This window comes from Mirounga angustirostris, unplaced genomic scaffold (assembly GCF_029215605.1).
Source record: "Mirounga angustirostris isolate CCGP_5_RB_7025 unplaced genomic scaffold, mMirAng1.0.hap1 SCAF_6, whole genome shotgun sequence".
Taxonomy (NCBI): Eukaryota; Metazoa; Chordata; class Mammalia; order Carnivora; family Phocidae; genus Mirounga; species Mirounga angustirostris.
In genome coordinates this window covers 127824772-127851062 of record NW_026991714.1, presented here as the reverse complement: position 1 = coordinate 127851062, position 26291 = coordinate 127824772, and the positions used below count along the sequence as shown (strand labels likewise).

Below are 26291 nucleotides of genomic sequence, written 5' to 3'. Positions count from 1 at the left end.
GTGTTCATAGCATTATTCACAATTGCCAAAAGGTGGAAGGATCCCAAGTGTCTGGCAAGAGGTTAATGGACAAACAAAATGTGATGTTTAAATATGACAGAGTATTATTCAGCCTCAAAAAGGAAGGAAATTCTGACATGTTACAACATGAATGAACCTTGAGAACATTGTGCTAAGAAAAATAAGCCATTCACAAAAAGACAAATACTATATGATTCCACTTATGAGGTATCTAGAGTAGCCAAATTCATAGAAACAAAGTAGAATGGTGGTTGTCAGGGGCTTGGGGGGTGCAGCGCGGGGAGGGAAATGGAGAGTTGTTTAACAGGTATAGAGTTTGAGTTTTGCAAGATAAAAAATGTGTACTCAGTTTAGTTAGGGCCAAGCAAACTAGATGTCTACACAAGATAGGGTGGTAGAATCAGCAGTGATCTACTGCAGGAGGTCAGAGCCCTAGCAGGATAAAAAGAATGTCCATACAGGAATATGGCAGCCTTGGCAGTCCTGCACAGGGTGCTGGAGTCCAAATGGACTGAGAAGAGCAACCTAGTGCAAGGTATTAGATCCTGAAGTGAGAAAGATGTTCAAACAGGGAGCAGGGGCAGCAGCCTTGATATGGGATTCTGGAGCCTGGGTAAGGTGAGGATGGCATCCATGTGGTAGATGTCAGGAACAGCAGCAATAGGAGAGACTGGTCACATACAGGGAAATTGATTAATAAAATATGCTGAAGATAATGAGAACCAAGTTACTGTCAGAAAATGGAGTTATAATTACAGAAAGGAGGGGTGCCTGGGAGGCTCAGTCGTTAAGCGTCTGCCTTCGGCTCAGGTCATGATCCCAGGGTCCTGGGATCGAGCCCCGCATCGGGCTCCCTGCTCTGTGGGAAGCCTGCTTCTCCCTCTCCCGCTCCCCCTGCTTGTGTTCCCTCTCTCGCTGTGTCTCTCTCTGTCAAATAAATAAAAAATCTTAAAAAAAAAAAAAAATCACGTGTCACCTGATAGGAGGCAAGGAGTAAAACTACAGCATCACTTCTGTGGTATTTCTGCCAAAAATACATAACCTGGATCCAATCATGAGGAAAAATAAGATAAACCCAAATTAAGACCATTCTACAAAATGGCTTGTAATGTTCAAAAGTGCCATAGTCATGAGAGTCAAAGAAAAACTAATGAACTGTTCTACATTGAAGGAGACTAAAGAGACATGACAACTAAATTCGATGCATGATTCTGGGTTGGATCCTTTTGCTATAAAGAACATTACTGGAACAACCGGCAAAGTTTGAAAGGGGTCTGGGGTTGGATATGTAATTGTACTGTATGCTAATTTCTGAACTTTGATGGTTGTATTATTGTTATATAGAATGTCCTCTATTTGTAGAAAATGCACACTGAAACATTTAATGACGTGAGAACTTACACTCAAATGATTCAGGAAAAAATAACATTTGTGTCTTACTTACTTACTCTTCTCTAATTCCGAGATTAATTCAAAATAAAATGTTAAGAGAAAGGACTGCACTGGTGGTTACCAAACACTAAAAATAAAGATACTGATATTATGGGCGGGGGGGGGGGAATGGGGGGGAGGTGTGGGTGTGTGTGTATGTGTTTATCAATATACACACTCCAATTAGGTGTAACTATTTTCTCTCAAGAAAGACTATTAGTTTTCCATGGCTGCTGTAACAAATTACCACATAGTGGCTTAAAACAACATCAATTTATTATTTTATAGTTCTGTAGTTCAGAAGTCTGAAATGGTTCTCATCACTGAGACAAAAATCAAGGTTGTTGGTGGGACTGTGTTCTGTTCTGGAGGCTCTAGCTTGTCCTTTCAAGCTTCTAGAGGCTGTTCACACTCCTCAGCTCATGTCTCTCTTCTCCCGTCTTCAGAGGCGGCAACAGTGGATTGAGTTCCCACATGGCATCACTCTGACCTGTTCTTCTACCTTCCTCTTACATGTTTAGGGTCTCTTAGATTAACACTGGGCCCAACACAAATAATCCAGGATACTTCCCTATTTTAAAGTCAGCTGATTTGCAACCTTAATTCTGTTACCTTAATTCCCCATGTAATTTAACATATTCACAGGTACTTGGGATTGGTGGGGCAGGGGTTGCTTACTCTGCCTACCCCAGAGTGTCCTTTATTCTGAGATTCTATCCTTGCTACTTTTGTGGCATTAGAAAGCTTTTTCTTTCTTTTATAAATGATGGTGCTAATTGCAATCATTCTTTTTAAACTACTGGTATGTAGAGGAAAAAAAAACCTTGCTAATCCTGTGAATACTATGTAAGTAGTACAAAACCTTGTGACATGTTTTACTGATCCCTCAAATGAAAAAGTCTGAAACAAAACATTCTTTCCTACAAAGACACCATACCCTTGATGAAAGATTTGTATTTTTCAGAATATAAGGAACAAATCAATTAAAAAGGGCAGACAAGGGGCGCCTGGGTGGCTCAGATGGTTAAGCGTCTGCCTTCGGCTCAGGTCATGATTCCAGGGTCCTGGGATCAAGCCCTATGTTGGGCTCCTGGCTTAGCGGGGAGCCTGCTTCTCCCTCTCCCTCTGCCTCCCCCCTGCTCATGCTTGCTCTCTCTCTGTATCTCTGTCTCAAATGAATAAATAAAATCTTTAAAAATAAATAAATAAATAAATAATAAAAAATTTAAAAAAAGGGCAGACAATCCAATTTTTTAAAAAATGAGCAAGGCTTCCAAGGCTTAAACTGACACTTCACAATAGAGTATATTTAAAGAGCTAATACAGGTCATGATCTCAGGGTTTTAAGATGGAGCCCTGCATCCAGGGGCAGAGCCTGCTTAGGGTTCTCTCTCCCTCCACCCCACCCCCTCTCGCTCTCGCTCTCAAATAATTAAATAAATAGCCAATAAACCTAAAAAGGTGCTTGATTACAATGGTCCCTAAGGAAACGCAAATTAAAGCAGTGAGACAGTGAGATGATACTGTCTTCATCTACTAGTCTGGACTGAACTGAAAAAGACAGACAATATCAAGTGAGTGTGACAAGAACATGCAGCAACTGGAACTCTCATATGCTGCTGTAGGAAGTGTAAAATGGAAAACAGTTTCATGGTACCTATTAAAGCTGAACATTCTCATACTCTATGACCTAGCAATCCTACTCCTAGATATATACCCAACAGATATGTACATATGTTCAAGAAGAGAAATGTACAAGATTTTTTTTTAAAGATTTTATTTATTTATTTGAGAGAGAGAGAATGAGAGAGAGCACATGAGAGGGGGGAGGGTCAGAGGGAGAAGCAGACTCCCCGTCGAGCAGGAAGCCCGATGTGGGACTCGATCCAGGGACTCCAGGATCATGACCTGAGCCGAAGGCAGTCGCTTAACCAACTGAGCCACCCAGGCGCCCGAGAAATGTACAAGATTATTCATAAGAGCACAATTCACAGTAGCCAAAAACTGGAAATAACCCAAATGTCCATCAATAATAGAATGGCTAAAAATATGAAGTACATTCACACATTGGAATACTACACAGCAATGAGAATGAGAATGAACGTATTACACCCCACACAACCTGAACGTATCATCTTACAAACAATGTGGAACAAAAGAAGCCAGACACTGAAGCACATATACTGGAATGGTTCCATATATTCCATATATACACAGGCTAAATACAAATAAAAGTAAAACCAACCTATAAATATTAGATAATGCTTACACAGAAGTGATCACTAGGTAAAATTTTAATGAGCTATATACTTAAGATTTGTACACCTTTTGTATAATTACTTCTCTAAAAAGCTTACATAGACAGATATATCCACAAAGTACACTAGAATATTATTTTTCAACACAAACTGGATTCAGTCCAAACTCCCTGGTCCTCAGTCTTTCTTTTCTTTCTTGTTTGCTATGCACCTTATGTTCAAGTCATATCTATCTACTCAACCTGTGCCTGCCTATCTCTTGATTTTCTGGCCTTTACCCAAACTACTCCCTCTTCCTGGAACTGCCCACGTCAAAAACAAGTCTATCAAAACCTATCTATTCTACAAAATCCAATATGAAGTTTTCTTCTTCCACAAAGTATCCGAAGATCTCTTCAGTTAAAACTGACGTCCCTTCTGATAACTTCTATAGCACTTTTGCCTCTATTTTGGCACTTACTGGTGTGCCTTAAGAAATACTATAAATTCCATGGGGTACCTGGCTCAGTTGTTAAGCATCTGCTCGGGTCATGATCCTGCGGTCCTGGCGTCCTGGGATGGAGCCCCACATCGGGCTTCCTGCTCAGCGGGAAGCCTGCTTCTCCCTCTCCCACTCCCCCCTGCTTGTGTTCCCCCTCTGGCTGTGTCTCTCTCTGTCAAATAAATAAATAAAATCTTTTAAAAAATATTAAAAAACCTATAAATTCCTATCTTCTCGATAGATTGTGAAGTTCTGGGGGAGACAGAAGTTTTACTTAATTTTGTATCTTCATTCCCTCCTGCCCCCATAACCACCTCCCTCTACATATAACATGATGTTTTGCAACTTAGTTTATGTTCACATTTTTATCAAATCACATTGCATGCCAACTCATGGCCTCATTTTCAGTTGTCAACCCACTGATTTTGCCAAGTACTATTTAAAAGGAAAATGCAGTGCTCCAGCACAATCTAGGAACATACAGTCCTAAATTTCCAATGAAAATTTTGGATACATATAGGAGTTTAATGACATAAATAATCAATTAACACATTATACATGGCAATTTATGATTTAAAATGAACTGTGAAGGGGAAAAAAAGAGAACCTTTTCAAGTAGGTAAGACTAACAATTGCCCATTTCTCAGTTAAGAAAATGATCTTGGTCTACACTGCAGTCCATGATCAAATGCAGGTCTTCATTTGGGGTCCTTATTTTATAAATATATGCACTCAGTATACTAAATTTAAATTTTTCGGACTAAAAACAATACAGATTCACTGTTGAAAATCTAGAAAACATTAAAGAATCCAAAGAAAAGAAAAATCACCAAAAATCATGCTTTTGTGTGTGTTTACTAGCACATTTTCAGATGCTGTTAAATATTTTGAAATATTATCCATAATCCAGCAATTCACAAATTATCACATTAATAGATTAGCATTAATGTATTAGTTCCTGAGTACAAGGATTTGTGCATCTGTGTTCCAAAAGTATTACCCATGTGCTATATAATTCCTGGATGTCTGTTTCCATGACTTTTCAGTGAAAGCCTGAACGTCCCCCAGACATCTGAAAATATCAGTACCATATCTTTGGAGCCTCAAATTTAGGTGTAGAGAAGGGATTTAAGAGCTCTAAACCTGCTACCAAGGGAGTTGTTAGAGCATTATGTATGACCTTGATTCAAATTCTGTACAAACACCATTGGAATGACATCAACTTTATCCTTCGCAAGGATAGAAGAATAGCTTGTAATACTCATGAACTTTTCAGGGCATCACTGTGGATTAATGTCAAGAATCTAATTGTTTCTTTATGCCTTTTTAAAATTTTACATAACATGATGCAAAGATACCTGCTATATTAAGTAGTGGTTCTAAAAGTATCCAGCCCAAGGGTGTTGTTCAGTAACCAAAGTGAGAAAGTGCTAGTCAGGATAGCACAACAATGAGCAGAATGAAAGCACAACAGCTGTCATAGTAAGCATTTCATCATTCTTCTATAAATCAAGTATACTAGATTATATTATAGACAATTGTTACTATAGTACATTATACAAGTTACTCCCTCCCCAACGCCTTCTACGGGCAGAGTATACTTTCCTGCCCTTTTGACTCTGGGCTTGCCCATTGACTTGCTTTGGTTAACGGAATACTGGCAGGTGTGACAGGACCGATGACTGAAAGGTACTTGAATAATTGGACTTGCTCTCTTGTGCCTTTGCTGTAGCTACAAGAGCTTCACGTGTAAGTCACCATTTCTTTAGTCTGAGTCCCAGAATATCATATGTACCAGTCCTTAGTGAGCAGCCAAGTCCAGAGTCACCCAAATAAGCCCAGTCTATACCATCCAATACTCAGCAAATCCACATATTCATGAGAATAAATGTCTGTCATTGTATGCCACGATATTTTGTGGGTTCTATTACTCAGCAATAGCTGACTGATACAATGATACTGTGACAACTATAAAGTCTTACTCCATTTCCTCAATAAGTCAAATGATTAGAAAATCTACATATAAGTCTGAACAATAACACTTCCACTCCAGCCATCATGTGACTAGCAAAGAAATATGCCATCATATTCCATTGTTTCTCTGCTCTTCAAGGATTAAATATAATATAAGTCAGGGTACTGGGTCAGACTGCATGGGTCTGATGTCAGACTCCTTGCTAACAGAGTGACTTTGTACAAGTTACTTATTCTCTCTGGACTCAGTCTCCTTATCTGAAAATGGGAGTAACAATAGTACTGAATCTATTACTGGAAGGATTAAATGAAGTAATATATGTAAAGGATTTAGGGGCACCAGGCTGTCTCAGTCACAAGAGCATGCAACTCTTGATCTCGGGGGTCATGAGTTCAAGGCCCACATTGAGTGTAGGGATTAAAAAAAAAAAAAAAACTTAAAAAAAAGAATTTAGAATAGCACATAGTAAATACTAAATAAATGACAGCTGTTAGCTATTCATGGCTAACTATATTTTAAAGAAACAAAAATTTAAAAAACACAACTCTCCCAATTCTACTATGGTTATCCCTTTATTGACAGTCAGGACAGGTAAGAGCACAAGCTTGGCAATAAGAAGGGAGGTATATCCTGAAGGGAGAGCCAAATCTCAGGAAGGAGCAAGACTTTAGAAGGAAATCCCAACTCAGAAGGTTCATCTTAGGCAGGAAGGAACCCTCTCTGGGCTCTGTGGCTTTTGCTCCCTTGCTTCCCATTCCCACCCTGGCCACACAGGAAGGCAATCCAAGAACTATGGCGGGAGTGTCCCAGAGTATCCCAGACTTCACAGTCTGAAGTCAACATTACCCTCAGTATTTATTCCACTCGTTATCTCTGAGCCTCCTGTAAAATGTTCTAGCTCTGTCTCAGTCAGGCTTTAGGAAAGTAAAGGGAATTATCAAGAGATTCCCAAAGTACAAGGTGAATCTTGTGGAATACTAGTCAAAACGGTAAGAGCCAGTGAAACTTTCCCATATTTTTTTCCCCTCCTCCACTTCCAGTTTACAGATGCTGGATTGACTACTGAGGAAAGAAGCAGTTTTCTTTAGAGTGACCAACTTGTTAAACATTGGTAAATATTTTCTACATCATCCTCAATGAATTATTATACATACTTAGCACTTTCCATGCTATATTAAAATATTGCTAGAACATAGATAGGATTTGGGGCACCTGGGTGGCTCAGTCAGTTAAGTGTCTGCCTTCAGCTCAGGTCATGATCCGGGGTCCTGGGATCAAGCCCCCGCATCAGGCTCCCTGCTCAGACTCCTTGCTCAGCAGGGAGCCTGCTTCTCCCTCTCCCTCTGCCCCTCCCCCCATTCATGCTCTCATGCGTGTGTGCGTGCGTACATTCTCTCTCAAATAAAATCTTTAAAAAAAAGTAGAAGGGATTTTAAAATACTTCAATAGCACAAAGATTTTTTTTCTTTCTTCATTCTCTTTTTTATTGTAATGGCATTTACCATAAAATAATTTTTTCTACACGTGCTCAAGATCTTACATATGTCCCATCTCCCTTTAGCAAGGGAAAAAATTCTCTGCTTCCTTTCTTTCAGGATTTAAACACTATACAAATAATATAGAATAATAAGTGGTCTCTTTTGAAAGTTCATTTTCTAATTTAGCAATAAAAAATTTCTGACAATCATTCAAAGTAGAATTTTCTCTACATCTAATAATTCACTTCCAATAATATGTACATCTATTACAAACATAAGTTTTAAAAATTAGCACAAAGAGGGGCGCCTGGGTGGCTCAGTTGGTTAAGCGACTGCCTTCGGCTCAGGTCATGATCCTGGAGTCCCGGGATCCAGTCCCGCATCGGGCTCCCGGCTCAGCAGGGAGCCTGCTTCTCCCTCTGACCCTCTCCCCTCTCGTGCTGTTTCTCTCTCTCTCTCTCTCTCAAATAAATAAATAAAATCTTTTAAAAAAAAATAAATAAACTTCAAATTCATCCCTCAACTCATCTTTCTATCCCCCATATAGATTTTTTTTTAAATGTGCTTATAAAAATGGTGCCTACATTCCCTCAATCATTTTCATTTCTCTTCTCAGATCCTCTTCCAGTTCCCATTTATCTTTTCTGAATTTTAATTTTGTTGACCAAGGAAGTATTAGTTAAGAAGGTACTTGAGGACCTGCTAAAACTAAATGAAATATTAGCATACAGGTTACTTAATGTGAACTACTGCTTTAATATCATTTGTTTCTGGAAGTTAAACATTCCCCTTAAACTATTTTTCATAAGTATCCAAGGGTAAACTTAAAATCTAGACTATGTATGAACTATGGTCAACTACGAATTAGCAGTCTTGTTAATAAGATTTTATTTTAAAATTCGTAATCAGGGGCGCCTGGGTGGCTCAGTTGGTTAAGCGACTGCCTTCGGCTCAGGTCATGATCCTGGAGTCCCGGGATCGAGTCCCGCATCGGATCGAGTCCCGCATCGGGCTCCCTGCTCAGCAGGGAGTCTGCTTCTCCCTCTGACCCTCCTCCCTCTCATGCTCTCTGCCTCTCATTCTCTCTCTTAAATAAATAAATAAAATCTTTAAAAAAAAATTCGTAATCAAAGCACTACATTAATGTTGTAATAAGCAAAATTCATGAAAGACAATATCTATTTCATATTAGCATTTGAAATACATTTTACATTTTCTTTTTTTTTTTTTCATTTTACATTTTCTTAAACCATGGAAATCAGGGCATCCGTACAAAAACTGCCATTCACAATTTGCAATTGAGGAAAGAAGTAAGGCCAAAACAAAGCCAAATACTAAACAAAAATCTCAATTTGATTAAAAGGATCATTCCTCCATGTTGTACTGTGCACTAATTACTTGATGCACGCACAAATAAAGTATCTTCCTATCTCAAAACTGACTGAGTAAAGACATATGTTATAGTAGGGTAAATGGGACCAAAGGCAAGTTGTAACTTACTCAGATTCATAATAAGACTGTGACTGAGCTAAAAAACACAAAATCTCTAACTCTCCATTCTCTGCTTTAGTTACTAAGAAGTCCTTCTTGGTGACCCTCTTCCAGTTGGCCTTTTTCTCAAGCAGTAGCCAAAATAGCAGGCAAGGTCAAAAATGAAAGTTACTAAAATTAAAGAAAAAATTGGCTTCTCCCTATGGAAAGTGACTCAACATTTAATAATGTGTGGTGCACTAAAAGCTGCAAGCTACTACATGGCCATCTCCAGGTCCACTTTAACTCAATCAGGAGACCACTATCGAAACATTAACTCACTGGTACAAAGTGGAGATCAAGTAGTTGAGAATGTTCCTAGGCTGAGGTCTAATGGGGAGTAAAGAAGATGATCTCATAATGTCTCTTTATGATCTATAAATCACATTATTCCATAAATTTGACATAAGTGTCAAGATTAGGACTCAGTCAATCTCTAAGTAGGAAAACAAAAACAAGCAGCTGCCAATTTTCTGACTTAAATCTAGAAGCTGGCATACAGGTTATTTAGCATAGAGATGATTCAATGTAAAATAATGTAAAATATCAAGCAACTTCTTCTTACTTCTAAAGTTCAAAAAAATTTAGTATTTTAGAATTTCAACATTGGCAGAAACTCAAGAACCTTCTTCAGGCCTAATGGGATTTTGTTAATGATATATTCAAACTTCAGTTAGGTGTTTTTGAAAGCACTAGTACAAAATAAAGTTTTAGTAAATTTGACCAGTCTCTGAAGATGTATTCTTATAAATGGGGCAGTTTAAAGCCAAATTTCAGTTAGGATAGTGTGCATATTTATTTAATTTGTTTTGGTATTTCAGGCAAAAACAAAGTAACAACCATCAAAGAAATGAGATTTGGAGCGACAGGTTACAATTACTTCCGAAAAAGCAACACTCCACTGCAAATAATGTCAATATCCCTAAAGCCACCTGTTAAAATAGCAGTCTATGCATTCCATCATTCTTTAGCTGTAACCACAAAGTCTGGTTTTACCCCTAGGATATACAAGAAGCATCAGATTAAAAGCATCAAATACCAGCCTATACAAATTTGCCGAACAAGTGCAGCAAAAGAAAAGCAGATACAAAGTTAAAGAACTAGGCTCCAAAGGATTTAAACACACCCAACAAATTCCAATCCAAGTTCATACTGTACTTCAACCTAAAGCTGACAAGTAACCACCAATTCTGACATCTCCTATTCCCCACTAGTTAGATCTCCCCTTTATCTCCTGAATTTCTCCACTGATCTCATCACTTCTTAGGAGTCTTGCTATTGTAATCTCCATGGCCTTTCCTTTCTCAGAAAGTGATACAGCACCAGGCCCCATATTTTACTTTCTTTACAATTTAGCACTATGTTTTGTTTTACCCTATTAGATATTAATTTTTCCCCCAATCTCCTGTACCCATGTTTCCCTGATGGATCAACCTCTTGCTTTTTATCACTTCGTGCTCGCTACAATATTTAGCCTCTCCTTTCAAAGTAGAGTATGTATCCCTTTTTCTGACATTTGTAATTCTGGCTCACCATCAACACCCCCTTCCTTCCCTAGAGACTATCACCATAATCCTAGGTCTCCATCCCTAGCCCTTCTCCTCCTAAGTAAGGCCTCTTCCTTTGCAGAGTTTGTCAACATTAGTTTGGCCAAACTGGGATTGTACCCTGAAGGCAAAGGCTATCTCCCCTCCTCCCCACCCCACCCCCACATTCTACAGAACTACAAGTCTCCCACCTGCCCTGGCTTTCTCTCTTCCACCCTTAGATCCATCTGCATCCCGCCTTGCCCGTTCCCCCCCGCCCCCCACCTTATATCTCTCCTTCCACTATCCCGCGCTCCCCTTCCCCACTCCTGAACGCACCTCCTCTGCTGGGCCTTACCCGTAACCCTGACACCGAGAAGGCCCTGCCAGCAACCTCACGGCGTCTCTCCTCTGGGCTTCCTCCGCTCTTCAGTAACTGTCCCCACGCCCCTTTCCCTCCAGGGCCCCGCGCGCCGCCCAGAGCCCCCTCCCCGATTAAGCTCCCGCTGTCACTTGACCTCTCATCCACAAGATGGCGGAGCTGTTGCCCCCACCCCCGGGTCCTCTCCGCAACCCCCTCCCTCCTCCCTAGAGCTCCCGTCCGGTCCCTTCAGCTGCCCCCGCCGCCAGCCTCGGCCCAGGATCCCGCTGCCCCCTCCTCCGGCGGGCAGGCGGCCCAGGCCCGAGCCTCAGCGACGTCGCCAACGCCACCGCCTCCACCGCTCCCCGGCCTGCGCCTTCTCCTCACCATAAACTTGAGCGCTTTTTCCTGCAGCACCGCCTCCGCTGGGTCCATAATCACCGGGGGCCACTGGGTCTGCACTCCGCCGGGGCCGCCCCCTTGGTGCCAGGCCGCAGCCAACGCAGCGCCCGGATCCGCCTCCTCTTCCTTCCCCCCGCCCTCTCTTACCTCTCAGGCACCGGCAGGGGGCCAGGGAGGGAGGACCCGCTGTTCGGTGCACATGCGTGAGCCCACTGGCTCATGGGATTTGTAGTGCTGGGGTTCCCGCGGCAAAAAGTGAGGCCTAGACGCGAACCGCAACTCCCGCGGTTCACTGCGGCACGGTCGCTGCGGCCGAAAGCCGAATCTAGACGACTCGCCATCAAGTAGAGAAAATCGGCTGATGGGAATCGTAGTTTACAGCCTCTATGGATGGGAAACGGGAGGGGGCACGGGTGTCTCCGTGGTTACCGAGCGACGCTAGTGGCTGCTTGCCTGGTATTTGATATCAAGATGGCGAGCATTGCCATCCATTTCCAAATACTGGAAAAAACTGTGAGAGGACTCAGAGGTCCTGGCATCACCTCACAGACCAATGCAGAATTTCAAGGTCCTCCTAACCTATCACCCCACACTGCTCCTGAAGACCTTATTCTATCCCCACAAAAAGTCAGGGCCAGAGAGAACTCACCTCAGGAAATTCTTGGGTGTTTTGTGCTCAGAAGGTATGGCCTGGTAATGCTAACCCTCGGACTGAAGCCTTGTATTAAGGGTCAAAAAGTGGGATATAACGGCCTTCAATGGTGGGATATAACGGCCATCCACCATATAAATCTCTAAGTATTTAGTTTGGCCTTGAAAGGGACAGTACGATTTTATTTTGGAGATTGGATCTACCCTACTCTCTCAATACCAGGGTTGGGCTAAAAGTGACAGGCTAGTAGAGAATATCCAAATTGATAAAATAAGTGAATTAGGGAAATGCCTTTTCACTTACAGGAAAAATTTCCATTGTAAACTGTTTTATTCATCTGTTCAACGAACAGTAAGCACATAACTGTGTCCAGACATCATCCTAAGAAATGGGGATTCATTGGTGAACATGACAGACCCAAGCTTGTGGAGCTCACATTTCTAGTATGTTGATACTTTGTTCTAGTCATCTTTATGTCCACAGAACTCAGCACAATACCTAATACCTAATAGGCTTTCACTTAATAAAAAAGTTTTACTCTTGAATTAAAAAAAGTTCTATGCAAGTGCAAAATGGAGAAGGCTGCAAATTCATACACATGAAAACTACCTGGAAGTTTCCATAGGACTAAGGCGGTATGTGACACAGTTGCCAAATATGCTAAAGGAGTTCTAGGCAGCTTGAAGAGTAGTGTCTGGGGAATAGGGGCTTATGGTCTTTGTTTTGAAACAGTCAGACCACACCTGGAATACTTTGTTCAGTTATGGGCACCATGTCCAACAGACATGGTATGCAGGAGCATAGCCAAGGCCAGGATGACCATGGGAGAAAATATTGGTAGATGCTTCCTCTAAGAAAAAGAGCATGTAGGAATAACATGACAACTAAATTCAAGTGTTTGAAAGTATTGAAAGGCATATGTAGATAGCATATGACAATAATAACAGCTACCGCTTTACTAGCTCTTTTGTGCCGGGCATGCACTAGGAATTTTTTATTCATAATCTCTAACATGGGGTGCCTGGGTGGCTCAGTCAGTTAAGCATCTGCCTTTGGCTCAGGTCATCATCCTGGGGTCCTGGGATCGAGCCTCTTCTCAGCAGGGAACCTGCTTCCTCCTCTACCCTCCCCCCTGCTTGTGCTCTCTCCCTTTCTCTCAAATAAATAAGATCTTTTAAAAAAACTTACATAGGGGCGCCTGGGTGGCTCAGTCGTTAAGCGTCTGCCTTCAGCTCAGGTCATGATCCCAGGGTCCTGGGATCGAGCCCCGCATCGGGCTCCCTACTCAGTGGGGAGCCTGCTTCTCCCTCTCCCACTCCCCCTGCTTGTGTTCCCTCTCTCGCTGTGTCTCTGTCAAATAAATAAAATCTTAAAAAAAATAAAAATAAAATAAAAATTAAAAACTTACATAATCTCTAATATACATAATAATCTCTAATATTCATAGTAACTCTGTAAAATAGGCATTATTATCCCTAATTTACAGAAGAGACTGATAGAAGATAAATAAGTTGCGCCAGTCATACAGCAAATTATATTGTCAGAATTCTAACCCAAGTCTGCTTGACTCAAAGGCATGTGCTATTTTCACTGAACCACAGTTCTGTGGTATAGGACTCAGACTCAGAGCTCTCTAGTAATCAGAGCTGTACTGACAAAGGAATGGATCACCCCATTCCTGAAAAGATATAGAGGCGAGAGGACTATCTGTCTTGAGTAATGTCTAGAGGGTTTCAGTTTGGGTGGGAGGGTAAGATCTTTTAAACCCTAAGATTCTATTCTGTTGAGAAGTCATTCATTTGACTTTGTTATCCATAGAGGAGTATGAAAACACTGCTGAATGAGGCCGGCAGTTAGTGATGGTCCTCACTTTGTCCAGCCATATAGAGGTAAGGATTAGTAAAACAAATCCAAGGAGTTTTTGTTTGAAAGCCCAACCAGCCAGACAGTTCATATGCATATGGATTGAAAGTGAGCTGGCAGGGACTGGGTACAGAAAGGGTAAATCCTCTTTTTTGAAAATTGACTCCTTATGGTCAGTCAACCTGAGAAATCCAAGTATAAACTGCCTTGATTCTGAAGCTTCTCATACCCAACATAGTTTAGGAAAGGTCACTGGATTGGATGTTAAGAAGTCTGGTTCTAGCCCATCCTTTCTCCAGTTCATTGGTTGATTGGGCAATTAACTGAACCTCTGATCCTCTCTCTTGCCATCTGGAAAACAAAGATCTGCCAACTCTAAAATGGATACATATAGGGCGCCTGGGTGGCTCAGTTGGTTAAGCGACTGCCTTCGGCTCAGGTCATGATCCTGGAATCCCTGGATCGAGTCCCGCATCCGGGCTCCCTGCTTGGCAGGGAGTATGCTTCTCCCTCTGACCCTCCCCCCTCTCATGTGCTCTCTCTCTCTCTCTCATTCTCTCTCTCAAATAAATAAATAAATAAAACCTTTAAAAATAAATAAATAAAATGGATACATTTATGAGCCTTTTTTTTTTTAAGATTTTATATTTATTTGACAGAGAGAGACAGTGCGAGAGAGAATACAAGCAGGGGGAGTGGGAGAGGGAGAAGCAGGCTCCCCGCTGAGCAGGGAGGCCGATGCGGGGCTCGATCCCAGGACCCTGGGATCACGACCCGAGCCAAAGGTAGACGCTTAACGACTAAGCCCCCCAGGTGCCTCAATGAGCCTGTTTATGGTACAGTTGCTCAAGGAGAACACTGAATCATTTTACTGAAAAATTGGATTTCCAGTATGAGAAATCACAGATACTACTGGACTTAATTTCTACCCCAACCTCCTGGTTTAAGACCTCAGGGTACTCTTTGACTCACCCTTATCTATTAGTGTCTGTATTCAGCCAGTAATCTATCAAAATGTCTCTTCCAGCCTCTACCTCCAATGCTAGTCTGTTCCTGACTATCACCATCTTTTCTGTCTACTTCCCTATATTTACCTCCAAACCAGTTCTCTTGACTCCAGGCTCTCATTCCACCTCCTCTGATACTTTTATTTTTTTAAGATTTTATTTATTTATTTGACAGAGAGAGCACAAGTAGGCAGAGCAGTAGACAGAGAGAGAGGGAGAAGCAGGCTCCCGGCTGAGCAGAGAGCCTATGCAGGGCTTGGGATCATGACCTGCGCTGAAGGCAGACATGCTTAACCGACTGAGCCACCCAGGCGCCCCTGATACTGTCTTTTAGACTTCACTTACATCACAATTCTTCCCTGCTCAATCCTTGTTTGGCTCTCTTATCTCCGTTATCTTTTTTTAAATTCCTTTATCTGGCTTTCCAGAATTTCACAATCTTATGCAGTCCCCTCTCCCACCTTACTTCCCACTTTGCATTGGTATGTCCCTCTGCTCCAATCAGACATTTCTCCTACACACCTGCTCAGCATACTCCTGCCTCCTGGCCTTAGCTAGAAGTCTTCCCTTTCTCCCTCTTTCCTACTCATCTTTCAAGGTCTGACTTAAATCTCAAAAACAAATAGTTGTCTAGGGTCACCTGGGTGGCTCATAGTCGGTTAAGCACCAGACTCTTGGTATCAATTCAGGTCTTGATCTCAGGGTTATGAGTTCAAGCTCCACGCTGGGTTTGGAGCCTACTAAAAAAAAAAAAAAAGTTGTCTAGTTAATTATTCTCTTTTAGTACATGGCTTGTTCCCTTTTCCCTTCCCCGTAGACAGTTTTTACCTTTTTGTTTGTATAATTCTTGCAAAATAGTTATTCATGTGCTACAATTTTAATTCTATTAAATATTGTTTATATATCTCATTATATATTATGTAATAATGTTTTATATATCCCATTATGTTTCATACTTTTTTCACCCATTGCCTATGGTTTTAAGACCCATTCATGTGGCTATGTGCACATCTAATCTGTTGCTTCCAAATGCTGCGTAGTAGCTTGATGATGTGTATGCCCCATGTTTACCTATCCACTCTCCCAGTAAAACCTACAGTTCCCAATCACCCCCAATAATGCTGCAGCAGTCAGCCTCCTACATACCCCCTGAGTAAGAATATCTTCAGGAATACGTATCTAAGATCATACTTGCTGGTTCACAGGCTATTAAGGACACTTAATTAGACATGTAGTGCCAAACTGAAGTACAGAAAGACCAGAACAGTCTACACTTCCACCACACTATTCCACCACACTTGGCATTATCCAGCTTTCTACTTTTTTTTTTTTTTTTTTGGTCCAGTCTATACATTCTACCTTCTTTAAAAAAGCCCACAACGGGAATGCCTTTTGATTTTGGTTCAGGTCATGATCTCAAGGTCATGTTGGCTCCGTCCTGGGTGTGCAGCCTGCTTAAGATTCTTTCTCTCCTTCTCCATCTGCTCTTCCCACCCCTTCATGCTCCCTCTCTAAAAAAAAAGAAAGAAAAGAAAGAAAGCCCACAAGGATTATGCCCTTCTTTAAGCAAACTGCTCTGCTTTTCTAATCTTTATCCCCATAATGTGTGATTATAACACATAGCAGGCTGGAGCCAGAAATAGTCCATATATGCCTTCACTTTTTTTCTCATTCCATGGCATTCCCTTCTACTATACCCAATAGGGGTCTCAGCCCTGAATGCACTTAAGAGTCATTTGAGGGGTGGGGTGTCTGAATGGCTCAGTTGAGTGTCTGACTCTGGATCTCAGCTGAGGGGCTTTATTTATTTATTTATTTATTTATTTATTTATTTATTTATTTATTTTTTATAGGTAGGCTGCACACCCAGTGTGGAGCCCAATGCAGGGCTTGAACTCACAACCCTGAGCTCAAGACCTGTGCTCTGGATCTCAGCTGAGGGGCTTTCTTTCTTTCTCTCTCTCTCTCTGTCTTTCTTCTTTCTTTCCTTTCTTTCCTTCTTAGTAGGCTGCATGTCCAGTGTGGCGCCCAATGCAGGGCTTGAACTCACAACCCTGAGCTCAAGACCTGTGCTGAGGGGTGCCTGGGTGGCTCAGTCGATTAAGCCTCCGACTTGTGGTTTCAGCTCAGGTCATGATCTCAGGGTCATGAGATAGAGGCCCATACTGGGCTCCATGCTCTGCGCAGAGTCTGCTTGAGATTCTCTCCCTCTCCGTCCCCTCTTCCCCTCCTCTCACTCGAGCACATGTGCTCTCTCTCTCAAATTAATTCATTAAATCTTAAAAAAAAAAATAAAGAACTGAGCTGAGATCAAGAGTCAGCCGTTTAACCAACTGAGCCACCCAGGTGCCCCGGCTGGTGAGGTGCTTTAAAACAAATATTAATGTCGAGGCTCTTCCCCAGGTACCTTGGCAATGGTAATTGTAAAAGGTCCCCAGGTGGTTCTAATCTGTAGCCAGATTTGAGAGCACTGCTTGGAGTTTAGATGCCCAGTGCCTTCTTGCTGACCTCTGGCTACCCAGAGTTCCCCTCGATGCCTAACTTGTCTTCAAAACTCTAGAATTACTTCTCCTCCCACCCCATAACCCTCTGTTTTCCAAGGATAGCCAATCAAAACTCAAGGTTGACTGGAAACAAAGTGATTAACTGAATAAAAGCCTGTCAATTATTTGATATCTGATTGGCTTAACCCTAGGGTCAAGACGTCCAGTGGAGGTGGGAAAGATTATTTGTATTTCAGTTGGCAGGAGAGACACTGTCTTAGTTGTGACCTAAAGAACTTCCCCCTTCCCCTCACATCCTTGTTCTCATAAAAGGTCAAGAGTCAGTGACTTCTGAGTTTGTTGACCCCACTGGGGTTCTATATTCTTGTACTTACGTGGAAGGAGTCACTGTTAAGAGTGATCCAGATTTGGTTCCCTCCACAACTGTTATCACTGTCACAGTCCTAGGTCATCCTTATCTAGACAGAGCAATTAGTCCCCTTCATGGCAGGTCTGAGGAGTGGGGATGGGGTGGGATGGCAGTGGGGCCATCAGAAAGTGTTCCAGGCAAAGGTAACTGCATTCTGAGAACCAAAACAAGGCCAGGTGACTTTGGCAGAAGAGTGGCACTGGATGAGACTATAGAGGACAATAGCATCAGACTCTCTAGGCAAGCTATTATTCAGCCAGCACATTCTGGTCAGGTGAACCAGCTGACATCCGTTCAAACTGAGGTCATTACCTATGCCCTACCAGCTATAAAATATTTTGACTTTCACCCCAGTTTATAGGTCACATTAAGGAATTTGGACTTTATCCTGAGGGCTGTAAGAAACTACCGAAGAATTTTAAGCAGGGCTGCAGCATGGTCAGATTTGTACTTTTAGAAAATCATTTACAGCTGGAGGCTGGGAAAAGGATTATGAATTTGCTGAAATCTTCCTGGGAGAGATGATGGAGGCCTGGTGAGGGAGATGATGAGAACAGAAAGAAGTAAATAGATCCCAGAGATATTGAGGAGATACAATCTGTAGGACTTGGTGATTGATTGGCTATGTCATGGATGATGTCAAAGGGATGTGTCAAAGATGACTTCTAGGTATCTGGCCCAGGAAACAGGATGAATGAGGAGTGCCATTATTTGAGACAAGGAACACAATAGAAGGAACAGGGGGTAGGAGGATAATCAGTTCTTTTTTGGACATATTGCTTTAAGGTGCCTGTAAGACTTACACGTGGTTCAGGACGTTGAGGAGGCAGTTGAATATTTGGGACTGAGGCTGAAGAAAGAGGCCTGGGCTGCAGATCGGGATCTTCAGCATATACCAGTGACTCCAGCACCTCCCCCACCCCCAGCCCCGAAAGAATGACATCACCCAGGGCAAGTGTAAGCAGTGTAAAGAGTAGCAGGTCTAGGACAGAGTCCTGAAGAACCTTGAGATTTGCAGGATGAGCAGAAGAGGAGCTGGCCAAAGAGCCCAAGAAGGGACCAGAGAGGCAGGAGGAAAAACCAGCGAGTGTGGATCTTGTTGGTGGGAGGCAGATACCATACTGCAGTGAGCCGAGTGGCTCTCAAGGGAAGGAGCGAAGAGATAGCACAATGGTTAGAGGTAGAAGTTGAGGGTCTAGAGACAGTGTTCATTGTTTTATTTAAAAGAAGAGAGACTTGGATCATCCAGTAGCGGCGGCCAGCAAGGAGACGAGGGCACTGCGGCACAAGGCCATGCCTTTCTTTGATGTGCAGGAAAGGCTGGGCCTTAACTTAGATCATTGGATGACAATCCAAAGTGCCGAGCAGCCTCACAAGATTCCAGGTCGATGCCATGCTTTTGAGAAAGAATGGATAGAATGTGCACATGGAATCGGTGGTACCCGTGCAGAGAAAGAGTGCAAGATAGAATTTGATGATTTCGTAGAATGTCTGCTTCAGCAGAAAACGATGAAACGTCTGAGTGACATCAGGAGGCAGCGAGATAAACTAATAAAGGAAGGGAAGTACAAACCTCCACCTCACCACTTGGGCAAGGAGAATCCTAGGCCCCGAGCAGAGCTGCTGCTGATGGCTGGAGGCTGATTTTCATGTTCTCTCTTCTCCACTGGAAAGTTCATTTGCTGAAAACCTTTTTGTGAAAGTGTCTAAAAATAAAGGATTGCTCTATCCTGTTTAATAAATAAATAAATAAATAAATAAATAAATAAATAAATAAATAAATAAATAAATGAAGAGAGACTTTAGTTCAAAGGAAACTGAAAAGGTATGACAACTAAATGTAATGACTGATCCCTGATTGGACCATCGACGAACACGCACACATACACTGAAACACAAAAGAGAAAACAGCTGTACAAGACGCTAGCGGGACAGTCAGGGAAAACGGAATGTAGGCTGTATATTAGATAATAGTATAATATCAGTGTTAAATTTCCTGGGTGTGAGAATTTTATTGTAAGAATCAGAAAATGTCCCGGTCCTTAGGATATACGCTAAAGTATTTAGGATGAAATGTTATGATGTCTGCAACTAAATCTCAGATGGTTTAGGGAAAAAAGAAGTGTGTGTGTGTGTGTGTGTGTGTGTGTGTGTGCAGAGAGAGAGAGGAGGGAGGGAGAGAACTAAAGCAAATGTGGCAAAAAGTAATTTGTGGATCTAGGTGAAGGGTTATGGGTTTTTGCTGTACTCTTCCTGCAACTCTCCTGAAGGTTTGAAATTTCCGAAAATAAAAACTTAGGGAATGAAATGGGCACCTGGGTGGCTCAGTCAACTAAGTATCTGACTCTTGATTTTGGCACACTGAGTGTGGAACCTGTTTAAGATTCTCTCTCTCTCTCTCTCTGCCCCCCACCTGCTCGCGTGTGCACACACCTACCCTTTCTCTCTCTCTAAAAAAAAAAAAAATAATAATAATAAAATAAAAACTTAGGGAATAAAAAGAAGTGAGACTTGAGCATATTTAAATGCTGATGGAAAGGACCCATTAGAGAGAAAAGTTGAAGGTAAAAGACAAAGAGAAGGGATAATGATGGAGCTAGGTCCTGAGCAGATAAGACAGAATAACATTGGGATGGAGGGATTAGCCTACCGTGACAGAAAGGAGGAGAGTATAGGCGCAAAATCAGGTTGGGTATAGAGCTGGAGGAGACAGATTAAGGAAGCCTCCTTCTGATGGATATTGAAATAGGCAACTAGCAATCTTTGCCACATAAGGAAATGAGATTTTTGCATTTCCTGCTCTTCTAGATTTTGTAATCCCCTTTTTTCATTCATTAGCACAATCAAAAAGTAGCTTTTCTTGGATTAGATGAATGCTATTCTAGACCAGTGGTTCTCAACTGGGGGCAATTTTGTTCCCTAAAGGATATTTAGCAATATTTGTGCTCCAAGCCTGGACAGCAGGAGGATGCTTTGGAGGACACAGGATACCTGACCCTTTTTAAGGATACATTCTACAGGGGCGCCTGGTTGGCTCAGTCGTTAAGCGTCTGCCTTCGGCTCAGGTCATGATCCCAGGGTCTTGGGATCAAGCCCCGCATCGAGCCCCGCATCGGGCTCCCTGCTCGGCAGGAAGCCTGCTTCTCCCTCTCCCACTCCCTCTGCTTGTGTTCCTGCTCTCACGCTCTCGCTCTCTCTCTCTCTCTGTCAAATACATAAATAAAATCTTTAAAAAAAAAAAAGGATACATTCTACAAGTCCAATAAAACAGTTCTGCTGTATCTCATTGGTAACTGTGACTTTGGGCAAGTTACTTGACCTCTCCATGCCTTAATCAGTAAAATGGGGACCACGGGGCGCCTGGGTGGCTCAGTTGGTTAAGTGACTGCCTTCGGCTCAGGTCATGATCCTGGAGTCCCGGGATCGAGTCCCGCATCGGGCTCCCTGCTCAGCAGGAAGTCTGCTTCTCCCTCTGACCCTCCCCCCTCTCATGCTCTCTCTATCTCATTCTCTCTCTCAAATAAATAAATAAAATCTTTTTTAAAAAAATAAATAAATAATAAAATGGGGACCACAATAGTTCTTATCTCATTGGGCTGCTCTGAGCATTCATAGAAAGTCCTTAGAACATTACCTGGCAATAATATGTACTCAGTAAGTGTTAACAACGAATAGGTCTAAATTTTGCATAATTTGCTTATATAGTATGATCAAGATAGGCTCAATTTATTTGTACCTTCTCCTTCCTGAACAAGTTAGTCTTAAAACCATTACATAGGGCAGAACAAGGTTGATGTCTATGCTGAGAGATAGTCTCGCATGGGGTGCTGGAGTGCACGTGGTATGGTAAAGGCATCTATGTGGAGGAAGAAGCTAACATCAGTGATGGAAGATTGGCTACATATATACATACATACGTTCTCTAGCTCTGCCTACTGAGAGGGCCTTGGAGTAGCAATACCCAATAAAAATGAGTACATATAGCATCCAGATCTTAGCTTCTAAATGCCATTCTCCACTAAAAGAAATCAATACTCCTTGGAGAAATGGCTGATTCCAGGGCTAGGACAAGGAAAGCACAAGATGAGCCCAGAACGTTTTCTGCCAGAACACAAGGAAGTGCTCAAAGAATAGTGGAGATATGTCAAAAGGACACATCATTTCATAGTATTCCCTCTCCGAATGCTTAATGCTTTGAAAAAGAAAAGGGTAAGTTCACAGTGGAGAAGCCTGGCAGACAAAAGTTCGATCAAGTGCTCAAAGTGAACCTCAGAATGGGGCAAATTGCAATTGTGTGCCCCAGATAGAATGCAAAGAGAAGAAAACAGATGTGGTGGTTACCTATAACTCCAATAATTCTTGCCTCCTGGTATTCACATCCCTCCTATACTAAATAGAGCTGACTTGTGTAACCAATAAAGTATTCCAGAAATGATGGAGGGTGACTCCCAAGGCTAGGTTATAAAAAGCTCTTGTGTTTTCTGCCTTACTCACTTGAATCACTTGCTCTGGGGGAAATAAGCTGCTATGTTGTGAGGACGGAGGGAACGGAAGGCTTCTGCCGAGAATCAGCTCCAAACAGCCAGTAATGTGAGTGAGCCATCACGGAGAGGATCCGATAGCCCCAGTTAAGCCTTCAGATGACTACAAGCCCAGCCAACATCTTGACTCCAACATCATGAGACACTAGATAGAAGACTCAGCTAGAGCTGTTCCTAAATTCCTGACCCATGTAAGATAAAGTTTGTTGTTGTTCTAAGCTCTTAAGTTTGGGGGTTGTTATACAGCAGGATATAACTAATATAGATCCTCCCCCAAATAGTGCAACACCAGCACCTAAATACAGTGATAGTATCTCATTTATTAACAGCAGTATCCAAATCAGAAACCCTTGTCTTAAACAGACAAAAAGTATTCACTTTCATTATAAAAAGATACTTTAGGGGGCGCCTGGGTGGCTCAGTCGGTTAGGCGGCTGCCTTCGGCTCAGGTCGTGATCCCAGGGTCCTGGGATCGAGCCCCACATCGGGCTCCCTGCTCGGTGGAGAGCCTGCTTCTCCCTCTCCCTCTGTCTGCCGCTCTGCCTACTTGTGCTCTCTCTCTCTCTGTTAAATAAATAAATAAAAATCTTAAAAAAAAAAAAAAGATACTTTATATATTTGCTGCATATTGTTCTCAGTTTGGGAGTTAATCAGCTTTTTGTACTGACAAAGTTATCTTTCCCATGATCTCTTTGCTTAGATCTGTTAGACGTTGACCAATAGTATTTACTGCACTTCATTTTGTAGCTTTCAGCGGAAGTTTAGACAGGCAGGTTTCTCCTTCACTGACCTTTGTCCAGATCCCATGATTTCCTTTATCTGGCTGCTGTCATCTCCCAAACATTTACACTATCAGAAGCTATTTTTCATTAGATTCCCCCCCCCCCCCCCAAAAAATGCCATTTGAGAAACAAGTGATCAGGGCCAGGATTAGTTCTGTCAGTGAGTATTAAACACTCCCTATATCTTTATCACTCTGTAGATAGATAGATAAGAGGTGGGCCCTGCCTTCAAGAAGTTTTCTGTTTTGTAAAGGAAACAAAACATAAAAATATATACTAGCCAGGGATCTCTTGGTAACAGTATGGGCCTGTATCAGTCAGGGTCCTGGCACATAAAAACTTGATTAATTTGAGGAGGGCTTAATTAAGGGCCTATTTTTCCAAGGTGTGGACAGAATTTAGGGATAGCTGCAACAGCAGGGACCCTACCACTCCTAGGTCTGAAGGGATGAGGGGAGGGAGTGGTTAACAAGACACTGAGAAGCTAGCTTTGGAGTACGACTATTGACAATAGCTGTGGCCTTCACAAGGGGATGCAGGCCTCCCAGCGACTCAACACAGAGGGGTATGGAATGATTCATACCTTAGCATCACTCTCCTCCCACCCTCTAATCTTCTTATATCTCCTGTTGGCCAAACAGGAGCCAGAGGGCAAGATGCAGTTCATGGAGGTTGTTTCCTAGGGTCCAAGGAGGGTGGGAAAGGATGGAGAAGGTCCCTGGAAGAAAGGGCAAATGGAAGATTTCCACATGGGACTACTTTAGGGGCGGATGAGATCGAGGATCTGGACAGGGCGGATCATTCAGGGAAGCCCCAGGAAAAGACCCAGGGGGACTTTCGGCCAGAAGGAACTTCCACATGGGGCACATCAGTCAGTAGGCTGACAGAGAACAGCCCAGACGGCCAGGCTGTCGGCCTCAGAGAGATCTGGGAGCATACTAGGACAGAAGGTAGGGGAAAGGCAGAATTGTAATGTCAGGAAATGGCCCCTTAAATCAAATACAGTGTCCTCCACATATGAAGAGACAATTTTTGAGAGGAACAATTCTGAGGAGGGGTGGGAGTGTGGAGGAGGATGCCAGGACAGCTTTACGAAAAGGTCTGGCCTCCCTGTCCCGAAATTTGTGTCTTCTTGGGGTTCTCCCACACTCCTCCCTTCTACCGCCACTGCACCTGGATCCTAAAAGCCCTTTTCTCACTAGCCCAAATGCAAATAAAACCCATTTGACTTGGTTTGTCCTTTCCACAGCTATAATAGGCTGACATTTAAAATTAAAACGAAACAAAACACATTACTTCCGAAGCAATAACAAAGCAACCGAGAAAAAGAAAACACCCAGAAGTAAACACACACACAAAGGGGGAAAAGGCATAGTGTATGAGTGTGTGTATTTAACTTTCAATTATGTAAACTTTCAAACATATACAAAGGTCAGGAGAAGAACATAATGAACTCTTTCTACTCATTACTCAGCTTCCAAAAATACTGACTTACTGAAAGTGGACTTTACCTCCATTTTGACCTCAAACTTTCTGACATCTTCTTTCCGGCTTATCTCTCAACTCAGGCATAAAAACCCTACAGGCAAAGCACGTGACCGGAACTGAAACTTCCCCCCTCAAGCCATCAGAACTGCCCTGAGTCAGCAAGACCCTACCCGTGATTGACCCTAAGGTAATGATTGACCTGGCCTTTACTGCCCACCTGCGTGTACCCACCAACCTTTGTCCCGCATTTTCCTTATATAAACCCCGCAGTATTTTCAGCACTTTGGAGACAGTCTTTGAGACGTTAGTCCACTCTTCCCGGGTTTGGCCTCACTGAAATAAATCCCTTTCTTGTTTCCCTACTGCTCATCTCTCTGCCTTTGGATTTTGTCAGCAGCTGAACCTGGTCTGCTTGGGAGCTCTTGCCCCCCCTGCAGCCCGGCTACATTATGGCCACTTTGATTTCATGTGTACCCCCAACCCACTTCTTTCCTCTGTCCCCTGGATTATATTGATGCAAATCTCAGATATATCGTTGTAGCCGTGAAAATGTCAATAGCTTGCAGTATATAAGGTCATGAAGTTCAGTCCTGATTTCTGATCTCAAGGCTTTCCTGAGACTAGAACTCCTTTATCCTGAACTAGTATCATTCTAACATAGTTATTAAATGGTTACATGACTGAGTGCTATTTTCTAGTCCCTGTCAAAATAACTGTTGCAAAACATGTCCCAGCTGTCAGAGAACGACCTATCTCAACTTTACCCCCAGTGTCTTGGTTCCCCCTGCTGGTTCCAGCGCTGGCCCGAGGGTCCGCCTCGTTCACAGCAGAGCCCTGGAGAAACTCCGTCCTGGCTCAGGCTGAGCAGTCCAGGCTTGCTGGACCAGGGCAAGGAGATGCATATCATGTACTTTGCCCGGGTACCAACTCCCACTGGGACTCAGTGAATGTTCCATGGATTGCCGATAATGGTGGTGACAAGGACCTGACCAAATCCTGTCAAGGACTCGGGCCCAGAGAGGACTTAACAAAGATTTATTTACCAAAATTGAGCTTTGAGGATGTAACTTGAATCTAAGTATGGCAGATTAGTTTTTTGTTGTTTGGATGAATTTACCTTCTCCAGAAGATGGGGAATTTAACAGAAGGAGATGCTCTATCACATCACACTGGAGGTGTGCGACTGGTTGTACAGCTGGGCTTTTGTTATGAGGGCTCGCCTCCCAACATTCTCTCCAATTCAGTCACCCGTCAGGGAATCTGACTGAGGGAGTCCCTCGGAGAAGGGGTCAGGCCCTGGAAGAAAGGGTGGAAAGAGGATCTGAGGATGGGCTGGGGGTGGAGGTGGAAAGGGAAAGAAGAGGCAAGTAGAAGGACATGCTCTGCCTCCCTCTGGGGTCAGAGGACATGTTGGCCCCACAGTGCCTTGGGCAGGAAGAGAAGCCAGATGACGGAGCCGTTCAGCCGCTCTGGAATCTTCAGGTATCCTTGTGGTTGTAAAATATTTTTATTCAAGTCATCAGAACTAGGTGAGAACTTGAATGGTTCACAGCCAAACCCTGCAGGGCACAGACCGCGCTGC

The 26291-nt window shown here is 42.7% G+C and overlaps 2 protein-coding genes across 10 annotated transcripts in view; one reads left to right on the top strand and one right to left on the bottom strand.

Moving 5' to 3' along the window:
* BTRC (beta-transducin repeat containing E3 ubiquitin protein ligase) overlaps positions 1-25844 on the bottom strand; it is a 188744-nt gene extending 162900 nt beyond the window's left edge. For 8 of the 9 annotated variants that reach the window (XR_010412555.1, XR_010412554.1, XM_045878649.3 and 5 more), the window contains exon 1: positions 11449-11602. Coding sequence is in view for 6 of the 9 variants with exons in the window: in XM_045878649.3 (XP_045734605.1) it covers positions 11449-11496 (48 nt within the window). In the remaining 3 variants the exon portion in view is untranslated. Of the gene's footprint in view, positions 1-11448; positions 11603-25826 lie in introns of those variants that run through there. The other variant, XM_054508347.2, reaches the window with a different exon arrangement.
* Positions 19192-19542, top strand: LOC123846781 (NADH dehydrogenase [ubiquinone] iron-sulfur protein 5-like). Its single transcript, XM_045878656.3, has one exon. The coding sequence runs from the start codon at positions 19192-19194 to the stop codon at positions 19540-19542; it is 351 nt and encodes a 116-aa protein (XP_045734612.1).
* Positions 25845-26291: the final 447 nt, after the last annotated feature.

Bases quoted from the DNA above. Each gene is read 5' to 3' on its own strand.
- LOC123846781 (XM_045878656.3), top strand. From the start codon at position 19,192: ATGCCTTTCTTTGATGTGCAGGAAAGGCTGGGCCTTAACTTAGATCAT.